The 12,540-nt window shown below is 43.0% G+C and overlaps 1 protein-coding gene across 3 annotated transcripts in view; it reads left to right on the forward strand.

The window, feature by feature from the left end:
- FMN1 (formin 1) overlaps nt 1-12,540 on the forward strand; it is a gene marked incomplete at both ends in the record, with an annotated part of 316,637 nt that overhangs the window by 60,057 nt on the left and 244,040 nt on the right. For 2 of the 3 annotated variants that reach the window (XM_080931171.1, XM_080931172.1), the window contains one exon: nt 3,983-4,158. The exons of the other annotated variant lie outside the window; for it this stretch is intronic. In XM_080931171.1, coding sequence (XP_080787297.1) covers nt 3,983-4,158 — 176 coding nt within the window. The remainder of the gene's footprint in view (nt 1-3,982; nt 4,159-12,540) is intronic. 3 annotated transcript variants of the gene reach the window in all.

The following is a 12,540-nucleotide window of genomic DNA, read 5'->3' on the forward strand; positions in this document are numbered from 1 at the left end:
AGAGGTCAAAAGCCCACGTTCTTAGCTACTCCCACCTTCCTACATCTTTTGCCTCAACATCCCCATCTGTGGTTTGGCAATAAATAATGCCCTTCTGTAAGTATGGTAGGAGGCGTTGTCTCTAGAAACTGGATCTTCATCCAAAGTTTGCTGCTAAGTATGCTGGAAACAGTGCAATCCTCCTGGGGTTTATTTCCCTCAGATGTAGAATGGATGGATAGATGGCAAGACATATAGGAATGCTGTCTTCTTTAAGTAGTGTTTCATTGATTTTGAAGTTAGATATCATTTTAGACATCATTTCTTTATATTTGGTAGCTATGATCTTTCCCAGTTCTTTCAAACTGCTGTAGCCCGCTTCTCAGTCCATCCTGCTTCCTGTTCTACCTACAACCGTTTTCTACTTGGACACACCTTCTTGACACAATCCCATCTTGTGGTGGTGAGGACCTAGTGGTGCTTGCTCATGTTTTTCCTGGGAAGGAGCAACAAGACTTTTTTCTTCTGTCAGAATTCAATCCACATGGCTAATTCTGCTACATGCTGTCATTAACCACCATGGTAGTAGTGGCTTTGGGATTTGAGGCGTAAGACCATAGAGCATTGAGCCTGATTGAAGCTCGCCATGAGCCTGTTCACCCGTGCTGTAGGTACGGATGTGTATAACTGCATACAGAGCCATGTACTGTCACATTTCCCACACTCATACAGCCAGAACAGGTTTCAGAGCCAAATTCAATATGTGTGTCTTATGAAACACTGGCTCTCATAGCAGTCACAGAGACAGAAGGAAGAGTCAGACTTAAAGGAATCAAACAGCAATCCGTGTGCCATGGGCAGAGAGACTGATTGGATATGGGGAAGGTGGATTTTGAATACTGCCTCCATTGTAAATGGCATGTCACCTTTTCTTTCTGTCTGCCCCCACTGTGTTGATTACTGACAGCAGCCCCCAGGCTGATGTTGTAGGTTAAGCAGCAGCAAAGTGCAGCTCATCACTTGAATGTGTGGGGAAAGCACAGACGTTCAAAGGTGAGCCTTCTTGCCCTCTGTGTACCTGTGCTGTGTGTCTTTACCATGATCACCTGTCAAATTAACCTTTGTGTGCAATGTGACCAATCGAGGGGCTCATGTGCCTTTTGAGAAACAAAACAATTAATAAGTAACCTGATAAATTAGACACAGAAGAAAGACATTTAAAATAAAAAAGACATTGGATTAAGTTGATGAGTTTTGGTGTCTCCGAAATGTAAACCTAACACCTTGAAAACCTCTTTGTACTGGAAACAGAGTGACAGGTGACTGTGCTGACAGATTTATTTGCTTCAAGTTTGTGTTTTGCTCTTAAGTTTATACAGCTGAAGGAATACTATGGAGATGCCCTATTTTTAATAAATATAGTCATGTATGTTATCTTACAAGTAATTTGTATTTATATTATTAAAACTACTTATTCTACTTTATAGATTTATTTTATTCGTCTTTCTTGGAAAGTTGAATTTGTCCTCTGTCCTTAGTTTGTCAAACTGCTAAGATAACAGTCTCATGTAACCTGTATTTGCCCATGATCCTTTCATGTCCTAATGATCCTTGTCAAAGTTACCGGGCGTCATGATTTCTCTTCCGTGTTTTTTCATAGGCTATTGTCTGGTTAGATACTAGACATCGATAATTGGCTCTTTAAAATGAAAATGAACTCCAGAATTAAATTAACTTTCAATGTTCCTGCTTAAACTTTCTATTGTTTTTCTTCTGTATAAAGAGTGACTTGGATTGTGTGCCTCACCTCATTGATGTGGTGTTGACTAGACACTGCAGATATGTGAGTGTGTGCTTACATGTGTGTGCACATGTACATATGTATATGTGTGTTTTTTTTCTGGGAGCACCAAGCCTTTGCTATTTTGTGGATTCTCCACTCTTTCATTCTACTCTTCATACCGCAAAAATACATTTATTCTCACCAGACAATATGCCTGAGAAAATCAGTGTCTTACTTGGGGTGCTGTACAATATATTTTGTGATATATATTATGTGTTGTATAGTTACATTAATCCATGTAAGCTTCATGCAAAGCTGGCATTTATCCCATAGCCAAAAGGAAAAGAGTGTAGGGATCTAAGTAAGGGGTCTGGTTAGTAATTATCTACTTAGGAAGTGAGATGGTTTGCAAGGGTGTGTCTCCTCCTTTCTTAATAACAGGGACAGAACTGTTCTAGGGAGGCATGAGCCATCCCACTGCCACTAGAGCTCCATGAGCTTTGGGTCTTCACACTGGTGATTTCTTTGCTCCTTGAGAACAGGAGTTAGGGACCTACTGTCCATGATTCCCTTAGTCAGAGCTCAGGTGACCAGCTGGCTGCATGTTCTGTACACAGTAGGTATGGGGGGGCTAAAGCAGGAAGAGACTCATCTTAAGGGACCATGTCCTTATGAAGAAAGTACGTGAGTTCACTTTCCTGACACCCTACATTTGCAGAGATGATAGTGGACTCCTGGGGTCCTGGACTCTCATTTTTCTCAGTGGCCGCAAGTGTCTTTTGGCTCAGCTTTCGAAACATTACAGTCGCAGGTTTAGAATGTTGTGATCTCTGTCACCTTCACTTGGAAGTGTGATTAAAACTCAGTGATCTGAACTGAATGAGCCCGAAATCCATACCTTACACGTCCCCAGCCTCTCTGGCTCTTCAAATGCTACCCTCACAAGAGGCATGCTGCCCCACAGCCCTTTGTGTGCTGAGTTAGTCTCAGCTCAGATTACTAATGAGTTGGGTTTTCAGCATGGCAAGGCCATCAGCAGGCTTTGGCTCACTGCCAGAGCACCTCTCTTTGAGGGATTATGTATAATAAACACCCTATCACATAGCCAGGAACCCCTCTCACAAAAGACAACAAGCCTAAGTCTTGAATGTCTGTCTACCTGGTTGCTTCAGGTTTGGCTGAGGTTGCTTACCAGGAATTCAGAGAGGACCAGGATACGCTTGTCTGTCACTGATCTAATCTAGTATTTTCCAGACTGTATTCCAGTGAGTGCTAATAGTTTATAACATATTTGGCTCAGCAGATGTCCCTTTAAATGAATACCATGACGAAATAAGTTTGGGGAAATCCCATTTGATAGGTGTTTTTCACCAAGGGGCATTTCAAGTTCTTTAGTGACCTGACATTGAAGCACCAAAGGTTAGCCTTTCTGACCATGACATCCTTTTATCACAGAACATGTGTTGCCGCCCCAAGAGTGTCAGGCAGAGGGTCTATCCATAGTTCCTAACAATATAGCCTTTAGTCTTCAGCCTCCTGGCTTCCAACCATTGCTTTCTCTCTTATAGATCTTACGATCTTATGAATGTCACACTGTTGCTTAGCAACTCTGTACCTCAGTTTCTCCTGAAAATGGGAGCACTAGTGTTCCTCAACTCTAGGTTATGTTAAAATTTGAAGATATCCCTGTTGTCACCCTTACACAGTTGAGGTAAGAGTAGGCTAGCTGACGACTCTGGCGATGACAAAAGTCATTCCCCTCCTGCAACATCATCAAATGGCCATGTACCTGTATGCTCAGTACATAACAAGTCTGTCCCCAGAAAGAAGGCAGAGCTTCAGTTCCAGAAGAGTAAATCCATTAGTGCTTCGGCTTGAGTGACACCATGAAGTGGTAGAGCTAAAATTCCATGCCCTTATATCCCCGCCCCTCTTCTGATTCGATGGTGAGTGAGCAGAACCAGCCCAGCCTGGGCTGGCACGCAGGTCTTTGGTGGGTAGAAGAGAGCCAGAACATCAACTTTTTGGTGATGAGGACATACTTGAAGACCCCAAAAGAGTACTTGGGAAAAGCCCTTTCAAGGATAGCAAACTCTAAAAGTGTACACTAGAGAGTGAAGCCAGAATGTGGAGAGGGCCTTGTAGAATCCCTAAACTTGCTGAAAACATTGTATTCGTCTTTCCACTGTGTCATTGACACACCTCCCTGTGTTCACGTAGGTATCGCCTCTGAAGGCTCTCCCTGTGACAACTTCAATGATCAGACAGCAAAAGAACTTCCCAATAAGGATGGAGGGGCTTGGGTCCTGGGTTATAGAGCCGGACCACCCTATCCCTTTCCGCTCCATGAAGAGAAAGAAAAGACAAGCCGGAGTGAAATGTACTTGGATCTCAACGTAAGTGGAAATCTTTGTGCTTATCCTGTAGCTCTTTGTGGTCTGCAGAGGCTCATTTAACATGGACTTAACGTAGATTGTCTATGTATAGTTGTGGGGGCTGTATTCTGTATGTGGATCATTATTTGGGGAAAAAAAAAACAATAACCCATTGGACTGCAGCAAACCAAGACAAAAATCTGTGCTACAAGGTGACTGTGGCTATAGTTTCTTTCCAGAGTACTCTGTCTCATTACCTGTGATGCCTAAACCTCCCCGTGGGAAGAAAGCCATTTGCTGCTAGTCACCTAATATCATTGTACTAAAAATTTATGAATAACATACGCTAGCTGACAGATAGGCCCTGCGCTGTCCAGTGAAACCCGAGTCACCTGCCTTCCTTGCACATCTATAAACGTTTCTTTCTCTGCAGCTGCTCAAATAACAGTCCAACAAGTTGGTGGGAAGTCTGCCAAATACAGAATGACCCATTTAAAAACATAGGCTTCTCCTTCCTCATCCATTCACACATCCACTGACCCAGAAGCACTGACTCCCCAGGACAAAGCATTGGGCATGGCTGGCCACGTTCAGTTTTACATGGCCTGGTAAAGTTGACCAAACCATGCTTTGTCACTGCCCCCTTTTCCCCACAGCTCCCTGTAGCCTTTTCTATTTTGCTTTAATTTTGATGCCCACCCACAATCTCTTGTTCTTTGCTGTCTTATATTCTGATCTGAAACCACACACACACAGAGTGTGAGTTAGGCCTACAGTCATCTAGGTAACACTGTGGGTTCTCATAGGGAGGTGTCACGTCTGCCAGTTTTAGATGTGTGGTGACCATTCAATAGAACCTGGTTTTTGTCATCACCCCACAATAATAGTCACTGTAGTCATTTCTGAAAGACCCTTGACATTTGCTTTCATAAAAAGAGGTTTGAAGGGTTGGAGAGCTACCTCAGTGTTTGAGAATGATTGCTGGGTTCAGCTGCTAGTACCCACATGGCAGCTCACAGCACCCTAATTCCAGCTCCAGCAAATGAACACACACACACTAATGTTCTTTCTGCCTCCACTGGTACAGGCAAGCCAAACACACACATCTACAACCATCCATGCACGCATGCACACACACTCTTTCTCACACCCACACATCACACACACTTCACACACATAAATAAGAGAGGGAGAGGAAGAGTGTTGATTGGGCTCAATACTTGCAAAGTCAAAGCTGGGATGTACTCGAGTAAGTGCAACAGTGCCACCTGCTGGTGAAGGGACACAGACAGAGGCTGCAAACCACAGGCAGCCTGGAGGGTAACAGTGGACTTTGAAAAGCAGCTTCTTTTTCCTCTTATGAGTTTAGTCTTGGTTTTTTGTTTGGTTTGGTTTTTTTGTTTTGAAGCACAGTAAACCATATAATCCTGGTTTTCTTTCCTCTGTGTGAATGAATTTATGTCTTTGCTTAATTTATTACAATTACAGAAATCATGTAGCCCTTGAAAACTATTAGAAACACAGAGGGTGCTTGGGGGGGGGGGGGTGGAGCTCAAAAACAACTCATCCTCTCAGCCCAAAGACACCACTGTGAAAGGTCATTAAGTTTTATTTTATTTTATTTCTCTCACTGTTCACGCTTGTTTTCAGTGAGGATTTTTTTTTTTTAATAGCAAGTATGCTGCATTTTACAACCTGCTTTCTTCCTGGCTTCCCCGTGCTGTTTCAAAGTCTAACAGATAGGCTTTAGGTGATTGTGTGGTATCAGGGGTACGCTCGAGTTTCGTCAGCTTCTCATCACTGAGGGCTGAACCTTCAGTTTTGGAATAGTATCTATTTATGCCCCTCTCCGTGTAGGACCATCTCCTTATTATAAATTCCCATTCACTACAGTGTTCTGGGGCTTTTGATAGTATCATTACACAGAAAGGAACTTCTTTTCCTGAAAATATGAACAAAAATATATTTATCTAAACATATATATTTATATACCACCTATATGGATATAATAGAAATGTATTTACATGTTTCTTGGCTTTTCGTGGATTATAACTTTGAAAAGATGAGAGGAGTTTCTTTAGAAAAGGCGGGTCGTTGGATCCTATACTCTGGACTCTGGGTTTCCTCTCTTCCTTTTAGGTTTTCCCCCTTCCTCAGGCAGTGTGGCTTGACCCCCACAGGTTTAATGCTGTTATTCCAGTTGAGGCTTCCACTCAGAATTGTCTCCGATTTAGAAAATTGTGTGTGCACCCTTTTAGTAACAAACACACCAGAGTTCTTTCTTGGCTGGAGGAAGTGGGGCTGAGATTTAGACACAGTGCTCAGCGGGTTTCCATCAAAATTGCTAGCATTAATCAAATTTATTGTTCGCTAAGGTTTCTGAGATGCCAGTTGGGGATCAGCTTGCTCCATTACTTTAGGTTGTGATAAGAAGATGTTATGTCAGGGAAAACATGGTCTAGTCAGTCTGTTCAACTTCCCACATTAGTCAGTAGTCAGAGAAGGAGGTAGGGATAGAGACATGTAGGCACACAGCCAGGATTACTACTACCGCTGTAATGAAACAGCATGACCCAAGGCAATTAGGGGCAGAGAGGGTTTGTTTAATTCACAGTTCCATATAACAGTTCAAGGAACCTGAAGGTCATGGAGCAGTGTTGCTTAAAGGATTGCTCCTCATGGCTTGCTTAGCCTACTTTCTTATAGAATCTAGAGCCACTAGCTCAGGGATGGCACCATCCATAATGGGCTATGCCTTCTCCATCAACCACTAATTAAGAAAATGTCCTACACCTTGCCTACAGCCCGATATTACAGAGATATTTTCTTAGTTGAGGCTCCCCTCCTCTCTAATGATTCTGGCTTTCGTCAAGTTGGCATAAAACTACCCAGGAAAGGATGGGAAAAAAATGTCCTGAGGCATGCCCTAGTGACCCACTTCCTCCATCTAGGTTCCAACTCTTTTCCGTTTTCACCACTGTCCAATAGCCCATCACACTATGAACCTTTGAATAGGTTAATCCATTGATCACGTTAGAACCCTCAGGATCTGGTCACCTCCCTAAATCCCCGCTGAACACTGCTTCATAAAGATCCAATGAACTCATGAGCTTTGGCCAGGGCAATTCAAATCCAAGTGATTACAAAACCTAAGGACCAGGAGGAATATACTAACAGGCAGCAGTTTGATCAGCATTATACACTGGACCAGCACTGCTCTGGTTTCAAATGTGAACATGATTCCTAGTGTTAGCTTTAGATTCTGAGTTTCCTGAGTCTTTTCCTATGGCTGTGCTGACTCTCAATTGTAGTAAGGATGGCAGGTGGAACACTTAGTAACTGTTGGGAGTTCAGCATCCGTTAATCGTAGTAAAGCCTGGCATTAGCCTGGGTTACTGGAGTCCTTCCATCCTGTTGGACACACATTCTTTAATTACTAAAAGATCTAGGATGCAAAGTGTCTTAGTTACCCTGATAAAGCACCATAACCAAAGCAGCTTGGACAGAAAGAGGTTTATATTTTGGCTTCCACATCCCAATCATAGTCTATCACAGAGGGAAGTGAGGGCAGAAACTCAAGGCCGGAACCTGTAGGCAGAAACTTAAGTAGAGACTATGAAAGGATGCATCCTATTTGCTTGTTCCCCCTGCCCCTGGGGGACATCAATCGTTCATCAAGAACTTATACCATAGTTCAAGAACTTCCTACAGGGCATCTGATAGGGGCCTATCTTTTTCTGTTTTAATTGAGGTTTGTCTTAGTTAGGGTTACTATTGCTGTAAAGAGATGCCATAACGATGGCAACTCTTTTTAAAGGAAAGCATTTAACTGGAGCTAGTTTACAATTTGAGAGACGAGTTCATTATCAGCATGGGGGGAGCATGGCAGCATGCAAGCAGGCATGGTGCTGTAGAAGGAGCTGGGATTCTACATGTGGATCCACAGGCAGCAGGAAGAGAGGGAACCACTGGGCTTGGGTCCACACCCAGTGACACACTTCCTCCAACAAGGCCAGACCTCTTAATCCCATCAAACAGTACCTTTCTCTGGTGACCAAGCAATGAATCTATGAGCTTATGGGGGCCATTCTTATTCAAATCACCACAAGGCTCCTCTTCTCAGATGACTCCAGCTGTGTCAAGGGAACAGAATAGTAGCCAGTGCAACAAGGAAACACAGAGCAGCATTGAATTACCAAACTGAAGGGATTAAAACAAACTTTATTTTTAAAGTGAACTCTTCTGCCTCCCTTTCAGTGTTTCAATAGAAACTAAAACTGTTACACTATAGCTTTAAAAAACACACTACGAAATAGAAAACACCTATAATTAGATGGATCCAGTACAAAACCTAGCCTTGCCATTCCTTGGGTATCTAATCTCAGACTTGACCTAATTTCTTTGAAATGCCCTATAACATCTATAGTAGGGCTCAGTAGAGCTGCCTGCTTAGCAGATTGGTCTAATTAAATGAGTTACAGTGAAATCATACTAAACACGTCATTTCTTAGTCACTGGCCATGTTCTAGATGCATAGAGACCACCCCAGTAGAACCACTATTGACTGTTTCAGAGGGCATGAGATAGAATATTTCCTTTATTGTACAAACTTGCACTGAAATGAGCTAATCTTTAAAGAAATGAGGCTAACAATACCTTTCTCATAGCTTTGTGGGGCAAAATTAAACATAAGAAAATGTACATAAAGAACCCACCATGCCTAATGCTTACATAGGACCTCAGAAGCATCCAGAAACACCGGCTGTCTCCACCTTCTGCCTTGGCACATGCTTTTCTCATCTGTTTACCTTTTCCTCTTTATCTTCCTCCCTTCCCCTGCTCCCATTTTGTTATGTTGTGGATTGAAATCTTGTCATGTTAAGCAAGCAAGCTTACTTCCACTGAGCAATCTTCCCAGCACTTGGTTTGTTATTTGAGACAGGAACTCATGGAACCCAGGATGGCTTTGAACTTACGGAGTAGCTCAGGCTGCTCTCAAAATTTCTTTCTCTTGGCTCCACCTCTCAGGTACTGGGACTATCAGTACATGCTACCACATACCCATCTGCATTTTGTTTTAGGTGTGTCTCCATCTTCCCTAGCCTTTTCTCTTTACTCCTTTAAGTTAGGTGTGTGTGTGTGTGTGTGTGTGTGTGTGTGTGTGTGTATGTGTGCATGCGTGTATTGGGATTTGGAGAGTTAGAGTTTTGAAGCAGAACTAATTCTCAAGATAACTAAGTAATAATGAAAAGAAATGACAAGTATTACAAGTTTTTCTCTCACAGGCAGAATCTAGACTTTTTCAAAATATTAAATCTCTCTTCCAGTGTCATGTAAAGCAAGAATGTAGGGGGAGGCTCTGCTAGGGAGCACCCGAGGACATTATGAGTCGAAGGAGATAGATATAAACAAGGTACAGTGATGCACAGTATGGAAATACCCCACTGAGAACCATGACTATATGTGCTAAGGAAAGAATTAATATAAGAGCTAAGTGGATGCCTAGCTCCAGCAGCAAAGTGCTGTCTGGCATTGCTGATTGGGCAGGAAACCAGCTGCATGAAACAGAAGTAGTTCATTACATTCCAGACTCTCTTGGTAACTTTTTACCAGAAGCAACATTGAAATAGTTCCTCCGCAGACTCCATGTCTTCTACTAGAGTTGTCCCTGCGGTGCAACAAAGTTTCTCTCTTTGCTTTGGAAAATCCTTCAGAACCGTGACCCACAAAATTCTGTGTCTTGGTGGCATCCTGCCAGCCACACAAGTGGAGTCACAGGTTTTCTGTTTCCAGTGTTTTAGCTGTCATTCATAGTGAGTCCCCTTCCCAGATAATCTTTGACGCCGGCTGTAGGAATCCAGTCTCAGAAATATTTGATAGTAAGAACTTCACCAGCCTTGCCATGGCCAACTTGATCTTACTTTTACATCCATAAGAGTCAGTCATTCGGTGCAAACGGGAGCAGCACCTTTGAAGTCTAATGAATTGAATTAGAGTCAAAGAAGAGTATCAGAGCCCTCATGGTGAGGATGAGCAATCCCAGAAGGGTGACTGACTGTCCTGGCAGGGCTGCCATCCTGCTGCCAGGTGCTTCAGCAGGCATTTGAGGGAGGAGTGGGAAGACATCCAGATCTACAGACCCTTCACCCCCCAAGTGGTCGAGTTTGTTTGAAAACCATCTTGGACCAGAAAATGTAATAAAGAGTTGAGCGAACCTAGTGACCTTGTGTAGAGTCACCGGAGAAGACTTTACACTAATGAAGGTGAAAGAGATGGAAAAATCCAACCCTGAAAGTGCTGGCCTTGAAACACTCAAAGGAATCCCTCCAAAGAACTGACTTTGGAGTCCAATTCACTTGGAGTATAGATGAGACAGTGACTTGGGACTTTTAATCCTAGTTTCCAAATGCATGGATTATGGGGACTTGGGAGGGAGCAGCTTCCTGCTTGGGCTGGTAGTTCATCCATAGATATGTTTCCTACTAGCAAAAAGAAAGAAAAAAAGAAAAGAAGACAAAACAAAATCATGTCTGTTGGATACGGGTCGGCATCAGTAAGAAAGTTGTTTCTCATGAAGTCCTATAACCAGGCATGAATAGGAATAACACACACACATACAGTTGTTTGTGTGATCCTCACCATCAACATGACACAGGTCCTGTTGCTACATCAGTCTGCAGGTGACAGAGCAGAAGCACTGGGAACCTATGGCATTTGTCCAGGAGCAAGCGCATAGGTGCCAAGCCTGAGCAGAGCCTAAGAACCAGAACCATGCTTCACTCTGCACACAGCCCTTATTCATGGACATATCCCGCACATTCTGCTCTCTTCAAGTTCCACAGCCTCCAACCTCACCATTCTCCTCTTAAATTCTTTTACATTGTCCATACTTAACTTTCCGTGGTGGAAGCAGTCTCATAACTATTTTATACTGCTCAACAGGAAAAGACATTCATCATCGGGACTCATCTTTACAAAGTGTATATGTAGCTTGGTTGTTTGTTTTGTGTTTTGTTTGTCGAGACAGGGTTTCTCTGTGTAGCCCTGACTATCCTGGAACCTGCTTTGTAGATCAGGCTGGCCTCAAACTTAGAGAGACCCACCTGCTTCTGCCTCTAGGGAACTGGAATTAAAGACTTGGGCCATTTACCACCTGGCTATATGGTCTGCTTTTGTTCAGCTGATGAGCAGAAAGAGTTGATGGCTATTCTTTGGGGCTGGTATAAGTCAGTGAGGCATGAAAGGCACAGATGTTTTAAGCCTAGGAAAAGCTTATGGAGGTCTTGGGCTTAATTTACATTATTATGGACTCTCAGACTTAGTTCACATTGCTCTGAATTAATTAGAAGTAAGAAGTTAGAGGATGCGGAAAGTAAGGGTAAGCTCTCTTGGTCTAGCAATAGTCTGTGTGCTTCAGGGCAGGTAGGAGGTAGGGAATCTCATTTGCCTTCTAGATTTGCCATTTGGGAGGTATCAGCTCATAGCAGCTGTTAACTCCTCTTGACTTTACACAGCTCCAACTTTTAAACCGAAGTAGAGATGTTTGATTGTCCAAGGCCCAAATTCAGCCTCAGATTTACATACATCTTTCTATCACTCTATGTTCTTCTTCATACTTTTAGATGCCATTTCTTCTGCTCCCCCAATATTACATCACATTTCATTTAGCGAACTAAAAGATACTCCCCAGACTCAGTACAACCCACCCTCACCCATTATTCTAAGTCCATTCACTGGGATAGAGGAGACGAACCACTCTCTGTAAATTGTAATGGAAAGGAACCCATCATAGACAGTCAGGTTGATGATCTGGGTAATTGTGAGAACAGAGACTGGAGTTTAAAGGAAGATTAAAGGCTAATGTGACGGTAGGTGAATAAGAAGAGGTCTAGTGGTTGGCTCTGAAATAACCATGCTAGACCAGAAAGAAGAGGAAAGACAGGGTTCTGGGCCACTGGAAGCAGGCTAGCAGCCCTCTCTGCAGGTCTTGAGGAATGAATGCACAGTCCTTTTGTAGATTCTTGCTCCTAATGTAGCTGACTGTGACAGATTAACTGTAAGGAAAAAATAACATATAACTAGAAGCTTCCTGATAGGAGACCAGCTCAGACTACTCTATAGATAAGAAGCTAAGTGTGAGGTAACCAAGGAAGACTGCAGATGCACCTTAGTAGCTAGGATAGAGTTAACTCTCTGCCATGGTAGAGCTACAAGCTGGTCATATAAATAAGAGAACAAAAAACAGCCTAATGTCATTGACAGCTGTGAAACATTTTCAAAATCTGAAGGTAGTAATGTTGGCCAAGTACCTACCAGCTAGCTAAGGTCAAAGCTGGAGTCTGGAATGGACAGAGAGAGGTGTCACTTCCCATGGTTGGGCAGTCCATGAACAGTAAGTGACCA

Source organism: Micromys minutus (genome assembly GCF_963924665.1).
Source record: "Micromys minutus genome assembly, chromosome: 17".
NCBI classification, from domain to species: Eukaryota; Metazoa; Chordata; class Mammalia; order Rodentia; family Muridae; genus Micromys; species Micromys minutus.